This window comes from Vicugna pacos, chromosome 10 (assembly GCF_048564905.1).
Source record: "Vicugna pacos chromosome 10, VicPac4, whole genome shotgun sequence".
Taxonomy (NCBI): domain Eukaryota; kingdom Metazoa; phylum Chordata; class Mammalia; order Artiodactyla; family Camelidae; genus Vicugna; species Vicugna pacos.
The window spans coordinates 41102384-41130335 of record NC_132996.1 but is presented as its reverse complement, the minus strand read 5'-3'; the positions used below and the strand labels follow the sequence as shown (position 1 = coordinate 41130335).

Genomic DNA, 27952 nt, shown 5'->3' with positions numbered 1-27952 from the left:
CCTTACTGATGCTCTCTGGGAGACAAGAAGAAAATGGTCTCTGGAGCCCAGGGTTCCAGCCCCAGCTCACCTCCAACGGTGTGCAGGTTACTTAACCTCCATGTACCTCAGTCTCCCCATCTGTAAAATGAGCAGACCTCACTGGAGTAAGTGAGGGTTAAGTGAGTAAATCTGGGTACAGTGCCTGGCTCATAGCAAGTGCTACGTAAATGTCGCTGCTGCCACTCCTATTAACCCAGCTTCTCCGGCTGTCTGGCCTCAGGCAAGTTCACCTCTCTCACACAGACTCTGCAGGAAGTAGTCTGGCAGGATGAAATGAGGGGAAGTCCCAGAGCCCGGAGCCCACTGTCGGGCACACAGGGAGTGCTCAGAGATCCCATTCCCTTTGCTGTGGTCCAGAGCCTCTGCTCTTACCCACTGCACTTCACCTCGGGTTCAAGGACTTGAATCAAAAGAGTATGAGAGGGAAAAAAAGGTGGATGAGAAACTGCGACTCCCCAAAGCCCATCTGGTGGCATGTGGAGTAAGAGCAGTGGCCAGCGCAGGCCAGGGTCAGGGCTAACGCTTTCTTTCTAAATGGAGGTGCTGGGGATTGAACCCAGAACCTCATGCATGCTAAGCACATGCTCTACCACTGAGCATGCTGTGTGACTCCAGATAAATGACCTAGCCTCTCTGAGTCAGTTGCATCCTCTATAACTTGAAGGTGATGACGACAGTAGTTTTCCCCTCACAGGCAGGTATACAGATGAAATGGAATGTCAATACAGATCTCATTTGAATCCAGCCCCACTGGTTACAAGCTCTACTCCCCCATCTGTAACATCGAACTCACCAGCCAGGCTGTGATGTGCACTAATGCACGACTTAGAGCACCCTGCACAGGAGAGGGGTGGGAAGTACTTGTCATTTTCCACTCTCAGTGACCTCAGAGCCCTACCTCTCCCCTCCCCGACCCTGCCCCTACTTGGAGTGTTCTGTCTGTTCTCTGGTTGCCTGCGGGAGATCTCGTTGCTTAGGACAGAAAGCATTTCTCCAGCCTTCTCTCCTCCTGTTGGTGGGATGGCTGCGGCCCCCTCTGTTTTACAGCCCAATTATGGCAGGACACCCTGGTCATTGGGTGTTTGTGTAGTGTTTAATCATTAGGAGGTGGCCAGTCCCAATGCCGTGAGCCCAGGGCATCTACAGATAAGTCAGCTATTGTTTCCAGTGTCTGTGTTCAGAAGGCTTCTCTAAAGGGCACAGAGGTGACCTCTGGCACAGCCTGGAGCTGGGGGAGGTGACTTCTGAAGGGCACAGTGGGACATGGAAACTAGAGGTGAGGCTTTAAGTATCCAAGTGAAGCACCAACCAGCCTGGAAAACACACAGTCAGCGTGCAGAGACTCCATCCCATTTCCCTCCGTGCCAAACTTACACTGCTCCTTATCCTCCTCACCACACACATATCCCATTTGTTTCCCAAGATCCACCTTAAGTCCCCTCTCCTCCAGAAATCCTGCTCAGCCTACCCTCTGCTCCAGCGCTCTCGTTCTGACCCCTGAACCAGAAAGCATCGGCATTGCCCTGCCCACATTGCCCTCTCCCTCAGTTGCTCACAACCTGGTCTTTGAGATAATGAAGAAGCCTTTGGTATTTTTACAGAAGGTGCCACTCTAGACTCCTTACCTACAGGGCTAGCTCAGCACCCCACACATGCCAAGTCCCTGGTGAGTGCTACACCAGCTGGATGGGACAGCCACGCCTGAGTCATCTCAGTCAGGCTGGCACCTGGTCGTCACCAAAGACCTCCTCAGTGCCACCCACCCTGTTCAGGGCTGAGTCAGTGCTGAGAGTGAAAAAAACAAGTGTTCGTAGTGAAAAAAGCCAAGTTCTCCAGCTGGGGAGACATAGCTCATCCGGCTAACACTGGAGTTCAGTCCAACAGGTGTTGACTGAGCATGTACTCTGTGCCAGACACTATGTTATCAGGTCCTGGAAACCCAATGATAAAATAAGATAATCCCTGCCTTCAAGCTTAGAGAAGATAGAAAAAAAAAATAGTCAAGATTTTGTTGGAAGTGAAAGGATTGCATGGGGTCCTTCTGGGAGCTCTGAGGAAGAAAACTTATAATGTCTGAGATGTCTAGTAAGGTGATGTTGGAACTGAACGCTGAAAGAAGTGTATGTGTCAGCCTGGCAAAGGCTGGCAGGAGAGGGCACTCCAGCAGAAGGCACAGAGACGGACAGCACCGTGCAGTGTCCCAGAGACTGAATGAAGAGTTTGGTGCCGCGGACTATGAAGTGGGAGGAGAGGCTGGCGTGGCAGCAGTGGCCAAGCCTGAGTGGACCGATCCAGAGGCTTGCACTTAATTCTCTGCGAAGCAGGGCCACAAAGGGTTTTAAGCAGATGGGTGATGCACATGGTCAGACCTACACTTGGGGGGGATCACCGTGGCTGTGCTGGGGCTGGTGCGTGGAGTAAAAGGACAGTGGTGGTGCGAGCTGAGGGGCTGTGCCAGGAAACGCAGCACAAGAAGCGGGTGAATGGGGGATGTTGAGAAAGAGTCCCGGCTCTCTGGCTCCAGGGGAGCTCAAATTTGAAGTCTGGGAGCTGACCTCTGTGGCACCAGAGTGGCTGAGTCATTAGCATGACAAGTGCTGCTTGTGGACAGACATCCTCCCCTACAGACTTCCTGCAGGGACACTCAAGGCCAGGGCCCCTATTAGCTCCACCAGCTTTCTGGTTTTGCCCCGCTAGCCCTTTATTCCAGATCATTAAGAGCATAGCCCTCTGGGAGGGTACCTCGGGGCCTTTGTTTAAAGTGAGAAGCAAGGACATTTAATTGCCTCAGCTAGACACCCTGCTTTACTCTGGGCTCCCCTCCCCTCCACCCCCTGCCTGGTCAGTACCCCAAGCCCTCCCAGGGCAGCTTCAGGCGGCAGCTTGTGTCTTGAAACATAATCAGTCTGCGTTTTGAGGCCCTCTGTAAATCATGGCTCTGATCTTTACTTCCAAAAGCAGAGCTGGAATTATAGCTTGGCTCAGAGAGACATTCAAATCCACAGGGTCATAAACCCTTTCAAGTTCTGTTTCAAGACCTTTGCTGGGGATTTTAACAGGTTTGCACCTCTGATGTTGTTACACTGTGGTTAGTCTGCGGGGTTCAAGAGTGGGACCTCCTGCCAGGACGTGGAGTGTGACGACTACTTCAGCTTTTGCCAATTACCTGTGGGGGTCTCAGGCCTTAAATTGTATCTTCTGCTTTTTCTCCCACCATCATTCCCCAAGGACAGGAGAAGCAGGGGGACAGCAGCTGAGTGAGACTGCCCCTCAAAGCCGAATCACAAAGAGAAGGGTAGGTTGTGGCACAGAAGTGATATAGGCAGGTGGCCACAGCGCTGGACCTAGGGCTGGCAAGACCCACACTTACATCCTGGATCCAGTTTAGGCACTTCATCCTTTCTGTGCCTCTCCTTCCTTGTCTGTGCACCTGGCTTCTAAAGCAAACATGCAGGCGGTGAGTGAGTAGAGCTCAGTGGAAGATCGCACGCTTAGCATGCATGAGGCCCTGGGTTCAGCCCCCAGTACCTCCATTAACAACAACAAAAAGCAAATGTGCAAAGCATTTAGGAGAATACCTAGAACACAGTAGGTGCTCGATCAATGAGAGCAGCTGTTGCCAACATGAGACTCAGAGGACAGGACTACAGACTGCCAACAGTCCTTGGAGGAGTTTAGACAGCCTCCCAAGGGACCTCCATCCCTCGTGTGCCCTGAGCTTTCACGAGCTGCTCCCACACTGAAAACAGAAAAATGATGCCTTCTCCCTGCAAGAGCTCCTACAGCACAAGGCAGAGGGCACCTGGAGATCCACCCTCATCTGCCCGGACAGTACGTAGCTTCTGGCTGATGGTAGGAAACCAGAGTGGCTTCTGCACGCGCTACCTGTGCACCCTGCAGATGACGACCCGCCAGAGTGCCACCCAAGGTGCCCAGCGGTGCTGCTGCGTGTCTCCTCCAGCGCTGCAACTGCCATACTCTCATGGGTTAATCATGGTCCACGTCCAGGAAGCCCAAAGAGGCAGCAAAGGAGGACTGTTTAATTTTCTTAGCCTCATTTTGCCACCAGTAAGGTTGGGAGTCCCTCTCCCCAAATCTCAGGGTGAGCTAAAGGGAGAGACGGTGATAGAAGTCCTTGAGTCGGGGGGGTTGAGGCCACTGAGCCATGCAACCAGCTCATTTCCCTCAGTCCCCATTTAATCTCCTCCATACAAGCTTGCAACATCCCTCAAAATGTCAGTCTCTTCAGATCTCATTTCAGGCAATTTTACAGTCCTGAGCACCACGGATTAATGAGGGAGATAAATCAAAGTGTGCAATGGACGAGGGGAAACAATGGGGCTGGAGCGCACACAGCCAGCCAACCTCCTGTGCCTGACATCCCGAGACACGAAAGCCACTGGGATCTCTACAGCAGAGCCCACTCCTGGAGAAGACGGTTGCAGGCAGACTACGAAGGCCACCAGGTGTGACCAGGAGGACAAAGGCAATTCTGAAGCCTCTGTCGGAGGTCCTGACACTGAAAAAGCTAAATGTTCCTAAGAGGAAAACACTCCTCCCACAGCTTCAAGCGTCCCTAAAATCCTCCTAAGGAAGAACGAACATTCCCTCGGTGGCAGCAGGGCCTGGCCTGAGCCACCCTCAGATGGGGTTATGAGACCTGCAGGGGGACTGTCTTAAAGGTCAGTGGTCCCCATGCTGTCACCTTTGTGAGCACCTCAGTTGGTATAAAGCACCTAGGATGTGCTCACCCATTGCTCATGAGCTCTCAGCAAGGGCCGCCTCTCTGGAGGGATGCCATCGAGCCTTTGAACAAAGAGGGAGGCATGCCCAATGATGGAAAGCAAAGGGTCTGTGCCCGGAGACCTGAATTCAAATCCTGACTTTGCCCCTTCCAGCACTGCGGCTTTGGGAAGAAGCGTCACCTTTCAGAGCCTGTTCCCGTATATGTAGAGTTCATGGTCTTGTATAAACCCAGTCAGTCCCAGTTTTGCCCTCCAGGACTCTGATATACCACACAAAGCCTGCCAATCACATAAAAATCACAGGGCAGGGCTCCAAATCCCCTGACACTGCCCATTCCCAAGGCTGACAGCCCTGCTCTGGACAGGCAGAGCCCCTGCTAGAGCTGATTTAGGGAGCAATGTACTTCCAAGTCTCATTAAATCCCGAGTCAAAACACTCACCCAAATAAACACAATTCACTGCTTATCGGTCACTTGGAATTTTATCTGGATGAAAATAAGACTACAATCCTATGAGCTTCCACTCCTAATATAATTTTGGTGAAGTTCCAAGTTAGAGCAAAAATCCATCGTCACGTATGGAAGGCACATGGCCCCCCTACTCCTGATCGCAGCTCTGTCTGCCCTGCGCTCCCCTTTGGGAAGGTTTCACTTGGCCCTTCAGCCCTGGGCACTCTGCTGTGCCTGCCATCAGCAACTACCTGCCTCTCCCGCTAAGTGCCTCTCAGCTTAGCTCTGAAGCCCAGTGAGGATGGACAATGAGGCTTTCTCGCTTCTGGAAGAGGTCTGCTCATGCAGAAGACAGCCCCTCAGCCTGCTGGGTTTGCACACTCCAGGGGCCCTGCACAAGCCCCGTGCTCCTAACTGAAACACCATCACATGACGACACCCTTCACTGGGACCATCAGAGACCGTAACGTTCGTGGGGTCTCGCCCCGCGTGGATGAGTCACAGTCCTGAGTCATTCTGTAACTGTCCTTCAAGCGACAAACAAGAACACTGAATCCCAGGAGCTCAAGGACCTTAAACACCAGCAGGTCTGGCCGCACGAATGAAGGAATGGTGGGGGCAGGGAGGGGGAGGCATCTTGTCCAAGATGCTCAACGGTGGCAGAACCAGATCTCTGACAAGGCCTCTTGGTTCCGAGTGCGCTCCCTCCCTTACCGCATGGGCTGCATTCATCCTCACCAAAGAGATGTGTGTGGTTTCATCAGTTACTCAGAGTTCCTGCTTCCCAAACGCACGCTGAGATGACTTTGCTCCCTGAAGCCTGGAGGACAGAGGGTCCCTGGGCCCCTAACAATCTCCCCGGCCTCGAGTGGCAGAGTGAGGGCTGCAGCTGATGCTCCTGAAGGGCTCTTTCACCCAGCCCTGCATGGTAAGCCTCTCTTAGGAGAGGCAGCCTTGGGAAAATACATTTACATGCAAGGTAATCTTGGATGAAAACTCTGGGCAGGCACAGCTGTCCAGCATGAGCAACTGAAAGGTTACACTGTGACAAGGGACACTTCTCCACAGCCGGTGGAAGGGCTGCCTTCATGCACCAGCCTTATTTCAATCAGCTTTTAAGATTCAGTCAGAGAAATCTCAGCGAGGCTGCTCTTCAAACGCGACAAAGGATATTAAAGGAAACAAAGGGAAAATCTGAAACTGATGAGGAGATAAGCAGGCCTATTCTGACCCTGGGTAATGTTTCTAAAGGATCTCTCAAATCATCACTGACAGGAAAAGTAACCTCCTGCACTTTATTACAGTAACAGTATGTTCTCAAGGTAGGACAACATTTAGCCTTCAAGGCTACCCTGGCCCCTCCAGAGCCCACAGATTCTCTGACACTTGGCACATGGAGTTATGATGGCTCGTTGAGGCTTCTCTCCTATCCATTTGACCGCAAGCTTCTTGAGGGCAGGGAGCAGGGACTATGTCTTACTCACCAGGATCCCCAGGGCCTGGTGCGTAGTAGGTGCTTTGTCAATGTTGAACAATCATCATTGCTTGCTATAAGTTGTCACATATCAAGACACTGTCCAAATACTTTGTTGAAATACAAACGACCCAGAGCATTGCTTCAAATTCCTCAGCCAATTCGGTCACCACGTTCCTCATCCATGTGCTCACTCCCCTGACTGAGGGGAGCTGCTGGGGGCCATCAGCCAGACGGCACAGCATGGTCCCTGGCGTCTGAGAGCTATATAGTAAATCTGTGACAAACTGCATGACACAGAGTTGGTTAAATAACGGAGGGGGGCTGGCATTAGGCTCAGGCTGCCACTTGCGTGTAATAAAACAATGACAGTCACTAAGCCCTTCTCCATGTGTTTTTTGTTCTCACAGGCACCCACCAAAAATGTCCTTCTTTTCACCTTTGAATTTAAGTGTAGCCCTGTGACTTCCTTTGGCCAATGACAAGAGAGTGGAAGTTACAGGGGCCATTCCAGGGCAGAATCTTTAAGAGATACTGTGTGGTTCACTACGCTCTTTTCTTTGTCATGGGGACTGTCATTGCTCTACATAGCTGTCCTTCTGGGATGCTGTGTTCTAGGGTGAGAATGATGTACAATACAGCCTTCCACTGCTCTACAATGGCCAGATAGTGAGGGTGGGTGTGGGGAGTTATTTGTTACACAGCATAACCCAGCTTACCCTGACAAATGCAAAGACTTACCCAGATTAAAACCCATGATGTGATTTTCTGTTGCAGGGCACAGATGTAGTCAGATTCTGACCTGGGATGGTGGGGGGGGCAAGCTTTGGGTTGCTGGGGGAGGAACCACAGAAAAAGACTTTTCTCTCTGTTCACTCATTCTTGCTTTTGTATTGCTAGATGTCTTCTCATCCATACCTGGAACAATCATCACGTCTCCAAATTACCTTTAAATAACTATTGAAAAGGCACCACTTTTGGAAAATGTACTGTGGGGGAGTGACTGTCCTCCCGGCTCCCAATCACGCACACACTCTGCTATGCTCCTATGATGGCATAACCCAGAGCAAAGCTCTGAAGTTGGGTGACATTAGGGAGCAGGAGATTCCTGTGGGGCCACTACACGGTTTTTTTTTTTTCAAGTGAAAATACTGCATGCACAAGAAATGATACCCCACACAGCATTCTTGCCCTTCTCTTTACAGCCCCCTGGGAGAATTCCTTTGTGGCTTAAGGTGCAGATGGTTTGCTTCCTGTCAGCACCACCCCCCTGTTCAGCACAGGTGGCCCCTGCCCATCTCTTCCACAAGCAGCAGCTCTGACTTAAAAAGGAAGCCCATGGAAGCAGCAGAAAAGAGGCCCTTGGGAAAGGCCGAGGCAGTAATTATTACCCCGTTACCACAGAAATAGAGGTTTGCCTCTAAGGCTCCTTTTATGAGCTTTAAAGTGAAAGTGACTTTCACTCTCTCCTACTTTGTGTTCTCTTGCTACACACAAGCAGGACAAGAAAGGGGAATGGGATGGGAAGGAAACAATGAAGATCACTGATGCTGAGGACCGTGCGAGAGGCATCTTCTTATTCCAAGAAAATGAGTACAACCCTGGAATGCAAGACTCTGAAAACGCTCGGGGGCACTGGTGGGTATCACAGGCAGAAGGAGCTGGCAAGAAGAATGAGAGAGCAAGAGAGGGGAAGGGCTAGGGGTGAGAGAGAGAGATGGAGAAGTGGGGAGAGGGAGAAGCGGGGAGAGGGGGAAAGAGAGAGAGAGAGAATGAATCAAGTGATGGAGCCAAGCAAAGCAAGATGAAGACAAAATAGTACTGGACTAATTGGGAAGGGGGTTGGGAGCGGGAGGAAGGCCAAGTTCATTCTCACTTAGGCCAGCAGGAAGCTCAGTGCTGAATTACCACACAAATGCAATCATGGAGGACCTTATGGTTGGTACATCTGTACTCTCAATTTTCTCCCTTTTCTACATGTCATAGTCTAACATTTCTCCCTTGCCCTAACACTTCATTCTTTTAATTCACAATTGTCCTTTTGTTATACGTTGTTACTCTAAGCTGCTATAGAAAGAAGAGGGCTTAGTTATTAGTTAATTAATTAAACATAAAGGAAAGAGAACTGCAAAGGAGTAGAACCCAGATTGCCCTGAACAGCTTACAGGATGGAAGAACCATCAGAGTATTGATCTCTGTTCGGTACTTTATAAAGCACTTTCCCCCGTCACCTTGGGGGCTCCTCACAGTGGTCCTGTGAGGCACATGGGAATTCCATCCTCATTTTTGAGACAAAACACCAGGTCTCCTTACAGCAAACCCTACATCTTCTCTTTACACCACAGCTGCCTCTTGAAATAGAAATGAGTTGGTCTGTCTCAGCGCTGCCCAAAAGAACATCCACAGTGATGCAATGTTGTCTGTCTATTGCAGAGGGTCTGCACTCCCCAACAGGGTAGCCCCGAACCACGTGGGACTTGGGAGCACTGGAAAGGTGGCTGTCATGGCTAAAAAGTGGACTTTTAACTTGGTTTATTTTACACCAGCATGGCCACATCTCCCACATCTCCCTGGGGGCTCGCTTGCTAGGCACTGCAGATCTGTACTTTCTCTCTCCCACCACGTCGATCCAGGGGGAACAGGGCTCAAAGCCTGGCAGCCAGAGATGGTGTGAAGTGTGTCGGTGGGAAGATTAGGAAATGACAGTGCAGAAAAGACACAGAGGGCAGAGGGAACGTTTTAGGGGAGACTTTCTTAGACCATGGCCCAGCCCTGCAGGCCTGCAGACCCCAAACCCTGGGGAGAGAAACTCCAGCAATGCCTCTGGTGCGACACAGTGGTTAGCCAGGAGCAGGGTGAATTCTTCAAATGACTGCAGAATGTCTGCAGGTTCTGGGGGTCCTGGGTTTCCGGCATCACTACAGGGAAGGGTCAGCTCTGGCCTGGGATCCTGAAACTGCGGGCTCCTCCTCCAGCAAACAACACAAGCTTGCAGTCGGTCAAAATTCACAAAAGGCATCCCACCTCCAAACCTCCAAGGCTGCCTCCAAGGCCCAGCTTTGTGTCAGAAAGGGCCTTTCCCAAGGTCTGAGACCACAGAGGGATAAGGGGCGAGGGTGAGCCCATCCGTGCTGAGTTTACTAACCCTCTCATGGCTTCAAGTTGATGAAACCAGGATAGTATCTCCTCTCCGAGGGTCAGGGCTAGGAATTCACGACACAATGTTTGTAAGGTGCTTGGCACAGCTCCCGGCATAGAGCCCTCCATGGGGAAATGGCAACTGTGACTATTTTTATTATTTTCTGATGAAGGTGTGTATTAGTTTTATATTGCTGCTGCAACAAATCACAATCAACTTGTTGGGTGAAAACAATAAATAGGCACTCTCTTATAGTTCTTTCAGACAGAAGTCTGCACTGGGTCTCATGGACTGAAGTCACGGTGTCAGCAGGGCCATGCTTATTTCTGGAGGCTGTCGGGGAGCATCTGCTCCTTCACCTTCTCCTCTTGCTAGAGGCCACCCCCATTCCTCGGCTGCGGCCCCCTCCTCCATCTTCAAAGCCAGCGAGGGCAGGTGGCGTCCTTCTCACATCTCATCACTCTGCCGTCCTCTCCTGCCTGCCTCTTCCACTTTTAAGGACCCTGTGATTACACTGGGTCCACCTGGATAATCCAGGTCCATCTATCTCAACGTCAGCTGATAAGCCACCTTAATTCCCCTGGCCATGTAGCCCAACATATTCACAGGTGCTGGGGATTACGCCGTGGATGTCTTTGGGTAGGGGTGGGGGGGTCACTCTCCCTACACCAAGCTTGTTAGGGGGGGTGAGGGGAGAAGACATTCCCATCCGTGCTCCCTCCAGTCCGCAGACCTCTGCAGGGGCTGTGCTTCAGGGATAGCTGGGACGGGAACCTATCGTGTGGTGAGGGCTCCCACCAATTCCATCTGCTGGCTTGGGAGCTCTGGCCTGGACTAAACTCCTCTCCCCAGGTCAGGCCTGAATCTGAATGCACTGCTCAGTGCCAGGAGGCTGTGTTGTTCCACACAAATCACAAAGCCGAGCAGTGTCCTGGGCTCTTGGAGATCTTGTGACACTCCTCCTGGCGAGGACGGAGGGCTCGGCTTGGCAGGCTGCTCAAATACCAGGTTGCATAGTTACACCCTCACACTGTGGGACTCCCTGTTCGAGCTGAGGCTTGGACGGCTCGGGGCACCAAGGCCAGAGTCCCCAGTGTAGACAGTCAGGTTTACACAATGACCGAAGCCCAAGTGAAACGCCATCTCAATACCTAAAATGTGCCGAATTTGCAGGGCAAAGAACATCCTGTAACAAGGAAAAAAGCAGTTTCTTCTTCCTGTTTGGTGATGTGGGAGGGCAACTTTCCTTTGTTCACGTCTCAGACTGATGTTTTGCCATGCAGCATGAATTTTTGCTTTTTCTTTTTATTACTACCTAAGTTAGTAAAAGCCACTGGTATTCAGTAAGCATTCTAATGGTTGAGAGAAAGTTAACAAGTAGTTTTGCAAAGTCCTTCTCAGGATCTATGTGAACAGGAGCCTGACTTCTGTCCTCCATGTGCTCTCTCTCAATGACACTTAGGTGACCAGGGGATGCCGTCGGTGGGGGCATCTAAGTGCCTCAGCCCACCGTGGGCTAAAGCGCGATGCCAGAATGGACTGCATAGATGCTTTGGGGGCACAAAGAAAGGGACCCGAGAGTGGAAACTTTCCTAGAGCAGAGCTGGAAGCTTTGAAAGCACTCAGCTCGCTGGAGTTCAAGAACTTTTGACAGGTGCTGAGGAGACAGCAGTGCACGCCACTGGCAAAAGTTCAACAAGCCATCTGACTGTGCCAGCCCAGTCTCGGGGCCCTCCTTGTCCTATTTCTTCTTCCTCCCAGGCTGCCACTTCAGAGACCTCTAGGCAAAAGCCCTCTCTACTTGTCTGTTATCTGGGGCCAACAGCTCGTAATCAGCCACCTCCATTTGTCCCTTTTGATCCTCCCTTTCCAGCTGGCTGGCTCCAGTTTGCTAGAAGCAGCCCCTGATGACGATCAGGTAAAAACTGGAGACCTGGGTGGCAACCCTAAAGAGTGACAGGAGATCAAGGGCAGACTTAGCATGTTGAATTTACTGTCGTCATTTATTATTTCTCAGAAGCCGGCCGGTGACATGTGAGACTCACAAGCAGACATGGTCTAGGCTCCCAGTCTCCGAAGGTACATGTTCTTATCAGTTACTTTTAATAACCCCGAAGATACCTCAGCCACATCCTGCTGCAAACAGCCACAGCCTGCCTGGGGGGGTCAGCGTCCTTGAGGGCCTCCCCTGGGGTAGCTGTCCTCCGGGGCTGCACTGCCAAAGTTAATGATGTTCCTGTTTGTACAGTGAGGTGATCTGCCCTTCTCGTACTGGTCTTCCCTTGGCTGAGCTCTAATTAGAAGTCAGCTCTAGGTACTTCTCCCATTTCCTTTGCAGAACTCATGGAGTTTGCTGCTTGTGGGTGAATCCTTAAGGAAATGGCCGTTTTTTTTTCTTAAAAATGTCACGGAAACATCTTAGTTCTTTTTTCAGGTTAAAAGGGAAGAATTCTGGAAAGGTGCTCGGTTCTTTGCATTTTTTCCACTTGTCTAAATTATTTAAACACTGTATTTCCAACTACAGGAGTAAGATTAAGATCACCTAACCTGTAGCCATTTGCACACTACTGTTTATTTAACAACTTTACACCATCTGTGATGTCCTTCCTTGCTAGATCACATTAAACTGTCTCAAGCCTACGCTATCCTTACCCTAAGCCGTATTTGTTAAATCATGGGTTTGCTGTGCTAGTTATAAGGGTTTTTTTTTAATTAAAATTAAAACGTAATTGTTAAAAAGAAATATTTTCCTGTCTACCATCTAGAATTATTTCCTATACTATTAATGTTAGCCTCTCACTTTGGGAAACACTCATCTAGAATATACTTTTGGGAAGAGGTTTACATGAGGAACTTTAAAGAAATAAATCTACTATTACTTCAAGTTAGCCAAAGATAAAGCATTTCTATGGTCTGTTTACACTAACTTTGGGGATTAAAGGAATTTAACATATTCAAGAACAATGCAGAGTATCTCACAGCCTACAGGTCCACACATATGAAATAGGAAATTTATAAGCATTATTAAATCTTTTTCCTAAGCCACCTGAATTTTTTCTTCAAAAAGTGGTCAGTTATCCATTCAGTCTTTAAATATCTCTTTTTTTGGGGGGGGTAGTAATTAGGTTTATTTATTTATTCATTGTTTTTAATGGAGGTACCAAGGATTGAACCCAGGACCTCGTGCACACTAAGCACACACTCTACTACTGAGCTACATCCTCACCCCCTCCATTCAGTCTTAACTGATCACATTTGAGCAATTCCAGTTTGGGCAGAACATATCCCAGTCTGGGGAGAACCAGAAGGGACTGCTGTCCATTTGGTCCCACCACAGAGGCTGAATGGGAACAGCAGAGCGAATGCCACCCATCTCTCCAGCTCCCACCCAATCTTCCACCTCCAAAAAGCAGAAACAAGCTCAGCTGTGATGTATAATAATTCCATTAACCCTGCAATGAAGCATTAAATTAAACTGCCTAGCGCAGACTCCGCTTCTGCTACAAGGGGAAATGTACCTCGTAAGGCCTCCACTTTACGCTAATAGATTTACTAAGCAACTCCATGTTTACAAGAGAACACACATAAGCAAAATAATTTAGCAAACAGTGAAATCTCCAGTGGGAGTGTTACAACAACTGACTTTTTTTTTTTTTTTTGGCTGATATTTACTCCAAAGAGTTTAGTTATAGAGATTCTTATTCTTAGCCTTAGGAGGAGTAGTTTGCAAACGGCTTTTCAAACTAATACTTTAAATAAAATTACAGGAAAAAAGCTGACTTGAGCTGGCAGTGGAATGGAGCAGTCTTTTGTCAACTCTGGTATAAATCACCACCTTGGACACTGGGGAGACTCTGAGAAGGACACATTCAAGTTGGTGGCAGAGCCTGGGCCCTGGGCAGATGTCAAGTTCCCGACAACTAGTTCGGCCCTCTCCACCCCAGCCCAAGCTTCTCAGCTGCCCCCGAGAGAAGGTGAAGGTTCCCCTGCAGTGCATTCCACGTGGCGGGGTGAGAGCTATAGCTCGGTGGTAGAGCGCAAGCTTAACATCCCCAGTACCTCCATCAAAACCAACCAACCAACCTAATTACCTCCCCGCCAAGACAAATTCCATTTCTGGGAGTAACTTCACTGTCTGTCTCTTTAACAATGGTGCCCTATTTCTCCGAAGCCAGAGAACTACAGGAGTCCTCACGTTCTCTGCAAAAAGTATGTTGGGCTAAGAGAATAGCAAGAGGCTGGACCTGCGCTACCGAGAGCTGGCCCTCCAACGTGCGAGATTTCACATCCAAAAAGAGCACCGTGATTTCCAACCACTCACATCGAAATTCCACGTTATGTCTCATCAACCCAGACGTGGAAAGAGGTCAAGTATGCCTGAAAAATCCTTCAACAGTCAGATCATTCAAGGGTACTGAGAACTAGAAACACAGCACATCAGAGCTGGAAAGGATCCTGGAAATCATACAGTCCAAACCCCTTCCTTAACAGATTGCTCATAGTCATGGAATTGGTTTGTGTCAGAGGAAAGACTAGAAACTTGAGGCCAAATACTCCTCTTTATCGTAGTGTTTTCTGAAGCTCTTTTTCTCCCTGAAGCAATGAAGACCAGTCAAGCTTTACAATGTCGACCCCTCAGCGTGTGGTGTGTAAGGCTACACATGGTTAAACCTGCCTCCCAGCCCCAGGCAACAGGAGAGCTGTGGGGAAGCCCGCTCAGCCCAGGCCAGGAGAGCACCCTTCTGCACACAGACCTTCTGTGCATCACCAGGGACTCTGTTTCTTCTGAGGCACAATCCCTAGAAAGCTGGCTAACAGAGGAAGCAAAGCAGATCCCTGGGGACCTCTAAACTGATCAACATGCAGTAGCAACAGTCAAAACAACAAGAACGACGCCCAGCCTGAGCTCCTGGTGTTCCTGCTGTCAGAAGCATCACCCCACCCAGAGCCAGGACTCAAGAGCCCTTCTCCCACCTGCTGTGCCAGCTCCTAACCCCAGGCCCGCCTCCAAGGCCTCCCAACCTCTGGGAGGACAGGTTTCAGCAGCACCCATCCACTCTCACTCTCACCACTCTCAGTTCTCAGGCCCCTCTGGAATGACCTCTGCACCTGGGCAACCCCAAGGGGAGCAAGCTTACCTGTCAGCATCCCCAAGGCCCAGGGAGGTGTTCCTTTGTAGGGTCTCCCGTACCACAGCCATCCCATCAGGGAGCCGGTTCAGGCGGCGGGTGTAGAGGCCAAGCCCACCATCGGTCATGTACCTTTGAAAGGAGAAGAGGAGGATGCGGACGTATGGTTAAAAAGCAAGTCCTGCAGCATCTTGCCGCTCATATCCAGAGGCCCTGCACGGTCATCCTGTGCTCCAAGGGGAAAGGAATTGAGGCTTTCCCGGGGCTCTGTCACTGATTCAACCCAAAGGATCACCAGCTTGCCAGCAAAAATAAAACTCAGTTAACCCAAACTCAAGGAATCTATGAAACAGAAGGGAACTAGGGAATCACATTAATTGTCAGATGTATTCATGACAGTCTTTTTAATGTCAGCAATTATATCAGCAGGTGTTTTACCTAAGAACTGTGAATGGAACTGACAAGTCACTGGTAAATCATAGGGAAATAAACTGCAAGACAGCACAGTGGAGAAACTAGATGAGGTTTTAAGAAGGGGTGGAAAGAAAAGGTGGAGGTTACAAGAGCCACCTTTGTCATCAAGGGCAAGTTGCTTCTCTGAGTCCTGGGTTTTACACTTAAACTATGTGATTATCACAGCTTTCCTGCATTACAAGGTGGACATGAGAATGAGTGAGATAAGAGACACCAAAGTGCTCTATAATTTGTATGAGACCATATAAACAGAAGAAGTTATTAGCATTGCCATCATCTTGAAGTACCCACAATGATGAACTTCACCTTTGATACTGATGTCTGTTAAGGACGTTGTCTCAAACTCTCTGAATAACAACACCGAGGCTCACTGACTTTTCCAGATGCCTTGGGGTTGGCACAAAGCTATCTTCCGATGAAATCAATGTTGTCAGGGGAGGGATGGACCCTTGGAACTTTCTGTATAGATGGCTGACTATCCCAGACCAGTTTCTGAGAGCTTACTCACCAGTAGGAGACAGATCAGGTCCAGAGCAGCTTTACTTCAACTATATTATCTCCATCTCAACACCCCGTAAAGGAGACTGCTTGTGGCATCACCCCAATCTCCAGAGGAGAACAAGAAGGCAAAGCAAAACTTGGGCAAAGCCAGAAACAAACTCAGATCCCTTTAATTCCCACATGGGCCCCGTCAGATAGACCTGCAATGTGTCTGAAAACAAGAGTGATTTACATTCCAAGAAGACTAGCGAATGAGCCGTGATTTTCCTTAAACAGTCAGCTGAGCGATGTCATGAAATGTTTCACTGCATTTGATTTTTCGGATGTAGACGCCAGAGGTTCTCAATCCTTGAGTTTCTTCTACCTCTAGTTTAGGAACTTCTTAGGATATATCTTAGAAAAAAATGCAATTCTAGGATGCTGGGGAGGTTTTCCAGGACCAATAAGTTCAAGTGAGGGGCAGAGAAGAAAGTTCTCACTGGAGCCACCTTGGTCAAAGGACTTCGGCTCTTGTTCGAAAGAAGCAGCTCCCTTAGGGCAGCTTCCAGGATACCATGTCTGAACTGGATTTCTCTGATGTCCCCCTTCATTCCCCATTTATGACGTTAATGATCACAATGCCAACATAATGGGAAATCTGTTGGAGTCAGTCAAACCAATAAACTGTGGTTGCACCAACAAAACAACAGAAGAGACTGAATTTTTCGCTCAAGTGTACCATTTTTTTAAAAAGGTACCCTGTGAATATGTTACAAACCAATGTATTATACACTTTAAAATGGTAAATTTTATGCTATATGACTCAATTGCAGCTATAGTTACAATTATTTGTGTAATGACTTTAATGCTGGTCTCCCACACTGGGTAGTAACCTCCTTGAATGCAGGGACTATTCTTAGTTTGTTCAAATCTATACCCCATGTGCCTAACACATACTAAACGCTTAATAAATATTGTTTTTTTTTAAATGAAGCCCAAAGACACAGCCATGAGGTGAAGTTTAGCAAAAACATTTTGAGAGGACACCAATTACAGGTTTTTCTTCCTCTTAAATAGCAGCAAATTCAACATCTAAGACATATGGCAATTGAACTATCTGCCAGTCTATTCACCTGTCCATCCATACAGCCACCCACTAATCCAATAGATGCAGAGGCCCAGGGTTCAGCGGTAGACTCCGTGTGTGCATCCAACAATTAGCATAAGGAGAAAAAAAAAACCTATAGCAAAATGTGGTGTAGTCTGCCAGAGGCTAGACTTTGTAGTTCAAATGTCCTTTCAAGGAGAATTCAGCAGAGGACCATCTGCAGCACCAATAAGCAAGGCAGTTAATTTGGATTTTAGCAAAGCCTGCCCAGGCACAGAGATAAACAACAATTTTTCAACTGGAGAGATCTTGTCAAAGGACAAACTAATTTTAGCATTCATTTATTTCCCTGCTAGATTTTTATTGCTGGTGAAACAACACACATGGTCGGGCAATGACAGGCACCCGGGCATGTAGACGAGGTCCACACATACACGGCCCTGGCTTCCTGTGAAGGCCAAGAGCAGAGCCTGGTGATCATTCCAGAGGGGGATGCTGAGGCGAGCTGCAGCCCCTAGACCGGTAACACCAGGCTGTGCAATGAGGTTGTGTCAGAAAATGACCACCAACGAAGATGGAGGGCCTTGGAGAAATGGGAATGGATGTGCTAACTTAGCTTGTCAATTGTTGCTGCGAATTCTGATTTTGTTGAGGCAGAGAAAGGGGAGGAAAGTCCAGGATAAATCAAGGTCCTCTGCCTTCTCAAATGCACCAAGGCCTGAACGCCAGGGTGTTGAATCCAACCACAGTGACAATGATCCAGTGTGTGCCCCACGCAGGCGAGCGAGCAAGCAAACAAGAGAGAGAGAGAGGCAAAGGGGAGAAGTTCGTAAGGAAAATAGGGAATTTACCTCGTCTCCCAGGGGCTTGTAAAAATATATTCAATCATGTATTTTTTATAATAGTCTTCAAAATAAATTCTGTGCATACCCTCTCACCAGGAGACAGCACAGCACTGGAGACAGCTGTCTCTAGAACCAGCCTCGCACTCAAGAGCCTAATTTAAAATATTGGTTTCTAAATTACCATCCACCAATTAGCAACAGTCTGATTTTCAAAAAGCTCTGTATGTACTTTCAATAACTCTTCTAGTCTCAATGAAAAACATACTTTTTTTTGTTCAACCCAAATTTTTATAGGAACTGACCATAGAATACATTAACATAGACTGCCTTAATCAAGTTCATCCCTTAAAGCATGATGTAGAGACGAAGCCGTCACTGGTGTTGATCCAAAACACTAAGCCCTTGAAACAGACTCAGATACAGACAACAAACTATGGTTACCAGGGGGGTAGGGATAAATTAGGAGTCTGGGATTTGCAGATATCAACCACTATATACAAAAATAAAAAAACGATAAGGTCTCACTGTTTAGCACAGGGAACTAGAATCAATATCTTATAATAACCTATAATAATAATGAATATGAGAAAGAATATATATGTGTGTGTATAACTGAATCACTATGCTGTACATCAGAAACTAACGCAATGTAAATCAATTATACTTTAATATAAATAAAATAAAATAAAATTAAATTAAATTAAAATACAATAAAACACTAGCCCTTGCCCAGGAAGCCTGTGTTCGAGAAGGCTCAGGAGGCAAGGAGGGATGGCCGCATCCCAACTTTGGGAGCATTATCAGAGACTCTTAGTGGACAGAGATGCAATGACTTGCCTGAGGTCACAAGCAAAGGAACCAGCTGATCTAGGGACCGAACCCCTGAGCACCAGTGCTGCACTTACCTTCTCCTTGGGGAAGTAAATAATTAGTGCTGGAGCCTAATGAGGTGCAGGTAGCAGCCTAATGAGGTGCAGGTAGCAGCCTAATGTTGGCTTGGTGGGGTCCTGACTAAGCCACTAAGCAACCGAACAATTTCCACATCATCTTCTTAAGCTCTGCAGGGATGGGTGGAGGGGGCTCTCTCCCTCCACCTGACCAGAGGCCCTTGGATGGAGAGCGGGAGCCTCCGCTGAAGAGACAGGGTGTCCCTGGGCTGTTTTTCTTGCTTTTCAAGGCTGGGCATCCTGGGCTGGCCCATAAGCCACAGAGTTAGGAAGCATGGCTCTGTTGTCAGAGTCCTGAGTTCAAAGTCTCCCCTGCCCCTTGCTAGCTAAAGGCCCTTGTGCTTCCCCTCGTTAAAAAGAACTAATGGTTATTGATGCTTGCTGGGTACTGTGCGAAGAGCTTCACAAAAGTCATGACATTTCAGCGTCAAAGGAATCTTATCAACTGTTATTTTTAAGATGAGGACAATGAAACTGTGGTCAAGATCACAGTGCAGGAAGGTGGGTCCAAATGCCAGCTTTGTCACCTATTGGGGTAATTTCTCTGAGTTTCAATTTCCTCATCTGCAGGATGGGTGAAACCACAGATTAAGCTCACCGGTCTATGGTGGGCTGACTGAGATAGTGTGTAGGAAGCCCAGTGCCTAGTACATCAAGGGCCCTGAAAATTTATTAGCTGCTGTTATGAGAGCAGCAACAATGGCTCATATTACAGAGCAATGACTCTGCCTTCCCTTTTCCCCTTTCAATTCCACAAATTTCACATACCAGGTTCTGTGCTAGGCTGGGGTTACAGAGACAGAAAGACCTGGTTCCTGCCCTGCCCTGATGAAGCGCAAAGTCTGCAAGGGTCTCAGACATGCCAATAGGTAACTCCCTTACTCCATGAGGAGTGGTACTCCAGATGGATGTATGACAGGCTCCGTGTACACACGGGAAGAAGTCACAGAGGGGCGCTCTTGAAGATGGCCTCTGAGGGGTGCATAGGAGTTTGCCAGCCAAAGGAGGAGGATCCATCTAGACACACAGAAAGCACACACAGAAGCAGAGAGAAGTAGAGAGGAGGGTAAGGGGATGAGAAGTTGCTCACTATTACTAGAGCAGCAGGAACAAAGACAGGAACTGGGCTGAAAAGGGGACTGGGGCACAGTCGGGAAGGGCCTGGATGCCAGGTGAGACTGAGAAGGCAGTGTGCAAATGAGTAATGAGTTCTGGCTTTCGTTTCCAAGAGAACACGGACTTTTCAGTAGCTCCACCATTCCACACTCCATTTTTGGAAAGCACTGTCTCACTGATACTTCCTTCTACAGATTTTCCAGAACACACTACCTGTCTGGATTCTGTCTGAGTCACTCCCGACATTTGGGGAATGATCAGACTTGCAGGGTAGACCTCACCACCCCTCTAGCTAAAAGAGACCTGTGGAGACAGCAGGCCTAATATAAGGAAGTTTCTCAACAAAATAGGTGCACCCTATGTAGCTATGAAAAAACTGTGGAATCTCACAGGACCTGTTAGAACAAATACGCCAGATTCTGAGTCCAACGTTTACTCAGCAGATCTCTTCTCCTCCTCTAAATGTAATGAGGCAACAATATGGAACAAGTGAAATGGGTCTGTGAGTCACCTTCGGAAGGAGAGCAAGATGACCCCTCATTCTCAAAGTTCACAGTTCACCCCAGCCTGTGTAAGGAACACACGTGGACTGTCGCTAATTATGAAAAAAATCACCTTCTATCAAGAACTCAGGGAGGAGAGAGGGGATGAGATGGGCAAGAAATGTATGTACTAACCTGATCAAGTTCATTGTATTTCTATTTTTTAATTAGTTTTTGTTTTGAAAATTTTTTTGGCTGGGGGAGGTAATTAGGTTTATTCACTTATTTATTTATTCCTTAATGGAGCTTCTGGGGCTTGAACCCAGGACCTCATGCATGCTAAGCAGGCACTCTACCACTGAGCTAGACCCTCCTCTGAGTTCACTGTATTTCTAATAGAGCACGACATTAAAAAAACAAACAAACCCTCAGATGCAAGAAATGAAAGCAATATAAACAGAAAAAAAAATCAAGTCTGGGTGATTACTCTTCTTCAAAGACGTATCAGTCTGTCTTTATTTCTGGACACACTGTTGGTTTAAATGTGAACATAGCAAAGCAAAATGGCACAGAAGACACATATATGCAATATTCCTTGCCAACAGCAATATAAATATGTGAATATAAATATCAACATATGCTTTGCTGCATAAGATGAAAAAAAATGATGTGGGCTGATGAAAAATCCTTGCATTTGAGTGTTTCATCAACTTCCAAGTCCCTAAACAATAAATGCTTTCACAGTGCCCTCTACTCCATTACAATAGGCCTGACGTTTATATTCTCAGTTTATTAGGATGTAAATAGAGTTTCTGGACAAACCTGTAAAAGGATCCATTCAGTTTAGGGTCTCTTAGAAATCAGATGAATAAACTTCACTCTGCGTCACAGAAGGACAAACCGACAAGACAGTCTAACAAAGTTGCCTGAATCCTTTTGAAGAAAGCCCATCTTTTTGTCAGAAAAGAAGCTGTTACATTTGACTTAAAGGAAGAAGAGGATGCATTTGAAATGCAAAAATATAGTTGGAAAAAACTGGATTTTTTTTAAGTTGTCAGTGCTACTAATAAAACTGCAGCACTCAAATTGAGGCAAACACTTACAATTTTACTAAGGAAACACTTGGAAACTGCTTTGCCCTCAGTTTTTAGGCACAGAAGCTGAGGCCAAATATGGCCCATTTCATTTACCAATCCACTCCCTGCCGCGTTCACCTCCAGGTGGAAACATATCACAGAGTGATTCTGAGACTCACAGCATAGGCTTAACACGTTAAAACCAAATCAAGGCGAGTCCGAATCAAAGAACACGGCGCTGCGGCTTCTCTATCCTGGGTTGTCCCCAACTGACACACAATGAAACAAAACTTAAAGCAGCCTTTGGAAAGAAAGTCTCAGGTTTGAATGTAGTCCTCGATTAGGTTTTCCTGCAACAATAGGACTTTATAAATAATACAGACTAGTCAGCACAAGTAATCAAGAAATATTTCTTTGGTGTTCATGTCTTTTGGGGAACTCCTCCAACAACTGTGCTGGCAGAGGCTGAGGAAGATAGGCACCCAGATCACCGTTTCCTACCTTCCTGCTCCATGCGGGCTGGGGCACCGTTCAGCACGGCTCCCCACTGCGCTCTAGCACTGCAGGCTCCTCAGAACATCCCGGAACTGGTACCTGCTCCTTTTCAGAGGGTGAGAGTTCAATTATCATCTCAAGCAAAATCTGCTCTGATTTTGATCAAGCCTGGAAGAGCCACCTGAGGCCACACCATGAGCCACCGGGGCTCAGAGCACAGAACACAGCCATGGCAAACAGACGTCACTGCAGGGAGGTTCCTTCGATGGCTGGGAGCTGCCAATCGGGAGTATCCACAGCTCTAGGGACACCAGCCACTTCTGGGGCTCACCTGCAGTTCACTTCCATCTCCCCGAGTCGGTCCTGGAGATGAAGTGCGCCCGATGATGGGGAAAACCCTGGCTCAATCCTCTGACCCCGGTTTGGCAGGAGGGCCGGCGTGCGGCAGGAGTGAGCGGGCTCAGGAGGTCTGGAGCCCGTGCTGGCCACCTGGTCCCCGGAGCACGCCTCTGCACAATGCTACAAAGACGTTGCTAAGCTAGTCAGACAAGAGCTCAGCTCCAGCGGGCCATGGGGACAGAGGTAGCAGCAGGAAAAGGCAGGCCTGAGTAAAGGAGGGGCCTAAGGGCCCTAGAGGGCCTCGTTAAGCCTCAGTGGGGTGAAGTGGTGCCACAGACTCTCCTCCCGAAAGCTAGGTGCGGCAAAGCGGGTTGAAGGGAAGAGAAATCTCAACACCTGCCTCATCTTCCACCTGCTGCTCAAAATGCGGGCCACTGGACCAGTAGCTCCAGCACCGCCCAGCAGTGTTGTAGAACTGCGGCATCACAGACCTCCTGAGTCAGACTCCATGGTTCAACAAGGTCCCCACGTGATTCTAATGTGTGTTAAAAACTTGGAAGCTGTGGTCTAGCAGTGGTCGTCGTAGTGGGCAGCGTAAGACGACCCACAGGGGTGGAAACTACAATGCTTCTCCTTATATTTATGTCTTATCACATCCCTTGTAAATCCTACGTATGTGCAGGTTTTAGCATGTACACAGTATTTTAATAATTTAACAACAAACACAACGTCTAATGGAGGAACAAGATCTTTTTGACACAACCAAAACCAGTTTAGAGACCACTACCTAAAGCAGAAATTCCTAAATCTTCCTAAGTTACAAATCCCTCTGAGAAACTGGTGAAAGCTACAGAGCCCACCTCGCCTCGGTGCAAAATGTGCATCACTGCCCAGGCTCCACGTTCGTGGCCCCCGTGCTGAGTCAGGGTAGGAGTGGATGCTGGCTGAGTCTGTCCCTACAACATACTCCGAGTTCCCACAGAGTGACATTTCTGCTTGTGTTTGCTGTAAATGAAGTCAGTGGTGGCACGTGGCACTGCTGTAACTCGCGAGTCACCCCGAATTTTAGCACACAGACGCGATCTCAGCACTGGGGTAGGTGTGGGCTGGCCCCCACCAAACTCCTAGCAGAGGACAGACTGATCAAGTGGGAAAATTCCTGTGTGGTGATGAAACATGCTGCCAAGTTCCTCACATCTTTTGCAAAAGGCAATGCAGATTTTTACAGATTAAACAAAGTTCCACCTAGGGCTGATTTCCAGAGCATTTTGCTTTAGCTTGCCTAAGGATCTACACATATATCAACTCTATACGGATATATTTAAAAATCCATAACTGCTAATAAAATATGCAATCACTCAGAGAGCCAGGGATTCTAACAATGTATCCTATTTATCACCCCTATTTAAATAAACACACATTGATAAATTTTTCATTATAGCCCGTAACTTTGTTTAAAATCGGAGTTGGCAGGGCACCCTCCTGAAGAAAGGCTGCACGCTTTGGAAATTTGACAGTCCCTGTGTCTGGAATTTGGCCTGGCCTGAATTCGCTTTATTGTGGTTCAACTGTCAGTGTGGGATTGCAGCAAGCATTTCCAGCACTAGCAGGAAGCTTTTTGTCCACCTACTGAAAGATGAAACACACTCGAGCACACAGGAGACGGTTCCCTAGACAAAGCCCCTTTAAGCTCTTTCTTGGAATGAAACAGATGGTGAGAGGAGACTGACTGATATCCAGGAATTCTCAAACCTCAGAATATGCCCGAATCATCTGGGGAACCTGCGAAAAACGCAGATTTCAAGGCCCCAGCTTCACAGATGCAGAACGCCACGAGTAGGGGCCCAGACTCAGCATTTTTACATAGAGCTTATTTTTTTAAGAGCATTTTGAGGTTCACAGAGAAACTGCACAGAAGACAATAGGTCCCATTACACCCTCCCTCCCCTACCGCCAGTTTCTCCTAAATTAACAACCTGCATCAGTGTGGTACATGTGCTAAAACTGGTGAACTAATACTGATAAAATTATTATTTGATACTCATCATTATTTGATAGTAATAACTAGCATTACGAATTATGATTAATAGTATTGGTACATTATTAACCAAAGTCCATAAGAGTGCACCGTGCTGTACAGCTCTTTCGTTTTTTGCAGGCAGTCAGGATCAAGCTGTCAGAAATGCTGCTTTAAGTCTTGAGACCTGGATGGAGCAGTTGTGAGCTAGGCTGGCCCCAACTTCCCTAGGAGTTAGAGTCACCATCTTGTGACTACAGTATGATGGCAATTTAAATTTCAAATTCACATAAACTAGTCTTGGCCCTGTACTGTTAAGGGGACCATGTGCATGTTAAGAATACCTGATTCCCGATTTCTAATGGCCCCTCTATCTCAGATCAAGGCCTGATAAGAGTTGTTAGAGCTCTAAGTTTTTTCTAAAATATTGCTAACTCCTGGTCGTGGACTTTCTGGCCTACAGGCCCCAGAACAGACCAACTGTGGAAACTGCGGCCGGGCAGGGACTGAGGGGCCAGTGCCAGGGAGGCTGAGCACAGAGTCCTGGGAGCAGCATATGGGAGGCACAGCTGGGGCATCGTGATTAGATGCCTCGAACCCTGGAAAAGCCTTCCGCTTGGTTAAAACAAACCACCCTCCCAGGCACTTCTTAGACCCTGAGACTGCGTGCCAATCTTCTGGATGCTGCCACACCTCATTGTTTCTGCGATTTCTGACAAGACCCCCCACCCCACCCCAAAGTGCTCTATGACACAAGAGCACTCCCTCGCTATTCGCCTAAAGTCGGCGGAACTGATGCCCGCATTCAGGGCTGTGTGTTCCCTTTCAAAGAAGACTAGAGGCTCCTGACGGTGGAGTCAGACATCCAGAGTCTCTTTCCCTTCCTGTCTCATGGAGACGCCCCCAGGTAACAGCCAGCGTCACTACTGGACTGGGCAGAAGCCAGTGAGCCCTTGAGTTGAGGCTCATGCAGGTTTCATTTTGTCTTATCTTGGCTGAGGCTGAAATGCCCAGGTGTTTTGAAAACAGGTGGAGTATACAGGTGACTAACATAACTTGGGGACAACCCTTCTGCAGACTGAGGCACAGAGCAGGCCTCAGAGTATCACCCAACTGCAGCAAAGATTTCTGGAAGAAGCTAGGGGGCTGCAGGAAGTGCCACATTAGAACCACATGCAGGCTGCGGCCCTAGAGATGGTCCGCATTTTGAGGCCCTGCTGTGAGGCAGGCACTGGCCTGGGTGCTTGGGACACAAGAATCAGGTGAAGGGAAAAGTGTCTCTGTTTGCATGGGGTTCAGCAAGGCCCAGAGTAGGGAGAAGGGCCAGAAAAGCCTTCTTAGAGGAAGAAATCCTTGACTGGAATCTTGAAGGATAAGAAGGTGCTTGCCAGTAGCCCTGGGTTGAGGGCAAGGAAATTAAGATAGTTCACACAGACATACGTGCACCGATACAAAGGATCTAAAAATAAAACGTACAGTGGATTCACTGGATTGTCTTAGATGCTAAATTCCTACCAGGTAGTATTTTCATTAAGAAAAGCATCATTCTGGGCACTCATTCCAAGTGGAATTCAACAAATGTATTTCCAATATAAAGAAATCCACATATAGGCTTCTGGGCTTCAAGCACAGGGATTAAGCCAAAACTGGGTGACCGCAGGATACTCTAATTACCTGCCAGTAAATTCGACAAGCCCAGCAGACACAACAGCTGACAACACAGGATGCCTGACCCTGTGCTCTTTCCTGTGTGTCCCCGAGCCCTGGTCACCTTCGGGACACCGGTTCTCTGTGCAGGTGGGCTCATCGCCGGGCGAGGTAGGAGTTTGAAAAAGCATCTTCAGCGTTACAAATTTATCATTGTAAACAAATATCCTCACACACACCCTAGCCCCCATGCAGAGTGTGATGTCTTTATGTCAAGCAGAAAGGGGCATGCGATTTTTAAAGTTTGAAAAACACCGAGTTAAGATTTATCAGGATGGGAACCAGCCATTTTCCTCCTGGGAAGTTCGGATTTTGAACTATTTAAGTACTAGGCCTCCATAAGAAGAGAGGCTATCTACGCACATGCTGTGCAGCCTGACAAGTGGCCCAGGACACAGCCACGTGGAGGGAACAAGGCTGCAGCTGAGAGCACAGATGTGGCCCGTCTGCGCTCTGAGCCACAATAGGCAGATCTCACGGCTGCCTCTTTGGAGTCCCACTCCTCCCCGCAAAGAGCTGCACTGCATAATCCTGGTAATATAGGGCATGTCGAAATTCTACAAGTCTGAAAAACAAAACAGAGTCCTTAAGTGAAAAAGGCATCTTAAACAAACCAAGAGCCTCCAGAAAAAGGAAAAATCAGCCCATCCTCCAGCTGGGCACGTCCCGAATAATGCCTGGGTCCCTCCCACACGAGCCCACAGGAAAAGGGCCATTTCTACTAAGGCTGATGATATAAAACATACATGCTGAGCATCTGGGGGGTACAGAGGGAAATGAGACATCCCTGCATCTATTTAGAGAAAAGTGAAATAATATTAAGCCATGTTAGCTAAAGGCTCCAAGGAAGACTTCTAGGAAGACGGGGCCCCCCAGGCATGGGAAGCTAGTAAGATAAGGTTTAGAGGGAGGCGTCACAGGCCCCACTCAAGGGCAGCACCAGTCCAGCCCCCTGTGTAAGGAGCAATGTCAGTGCCACCGCAAGGGGCTCATGGACCTGAGCTGAAGTTAGTCACGTTGCCCCGTGGCTAAATTCTCTGTTGTCCGTGATTTCCTAAAAAGGAGTCAACAGTAAAACCGGTAGAGCAGGGAGTTCAGTGTGAAAGGCAAAAACTGTCTCCCTCTAGAACACCAGCATGTACGGGCCGGGACGGTGCCACAGGCATGCCGGCAGCAAGGACAGGTGTGTCTGCCCGCAGCAAGGTGGCTACCGGGGCTGGGAGGCTACCTGGGCATGAGACACCCAGAAGCCAGGCGTCCAGGCAAACCAGCAGCCTGGGGACAGACAAAGGGTGGCCCAGGGCTGTGTGTGCCCAAAGCGGCAGGAGCACCTGGCGGCGGCAGCTCTCTGGCGGGGAGGGCGGGCTGCGAGGGAGCCGAAACCCAAGCCAGTGACCTCCAGGGCAGAAATCAAGCAAGAGCTGGTCGCTGACAGGCTCCTCAAATTACCTCCTATCAGGGCAGCAGGAGCTGCAGTCACAACAGCTGTCTGGGGCTGCACAGACACAGGGGGAGCAGGGGCCTGACTTTCTCCCTCTTCCACTTGTCCAAGCGTTTCCACTTTCACAAGAATGGGAGACAGACCAGCTGAAGCAGTCATTCAAGCTGGGCAGGGCCAAAGCCCAATCGTCTAGACTCTGCATAGTGAGTGTGAGCTTGTTAAATGCTGTAACATTTTTACACTTTAAAAACCTTTGATTTTCACCCTACAATCTACAGAGCGTAACTCACAGGAACATTTCGGCAGGTGTGCACACCCTGAGCCAACAGTGGTTCTCGTTAGCCACGGTCCGCTCTGCCTCCAAACCCTGGTATCTGCCAGACCAGAACCTGCAGCAGGGGAAGGAGCTGGGTCTGATGTTCGTGTTTATTTGAAGGGGGCATGGG

The 27952-nt window shown here is 48.4% G+C and overlaps 1 protein-coding gene across 10 annotated transcripts in view; it reads right to left on the bottom strand.

Annotated features, from left to right (window-relative positions):
* Nucleotides 1-27952, bottom strand: part of NAV2 (neuron navigator 2) — a 773977-nt gene that overhangs the window by 100608 nt on the left and 645417 nt on the right. For 9 of the 10 annotated variants that reach the window (XR_012076623.1, XM_031681096.2, XM_072969658.1 and 6 more), the window contains one exon: nucleotides 14989-15111. The exons of the other annotated variant lie outside the window; for it this stretch is intronic. Coding sequence is in view for 8 of the 9 variants with exons in the window: in XM_031681096.2 (XP_031536956.1) it covers nucleotides 14989-15111 (123 nt within the window). In the remaining variant the exon portion in view is untranslated. The remainder of the gene's footprint in view (nucleotides 1-14988; nucleotides 15112-27952) is intronic. 10 annotated transcript variants of the gene reach the window in all.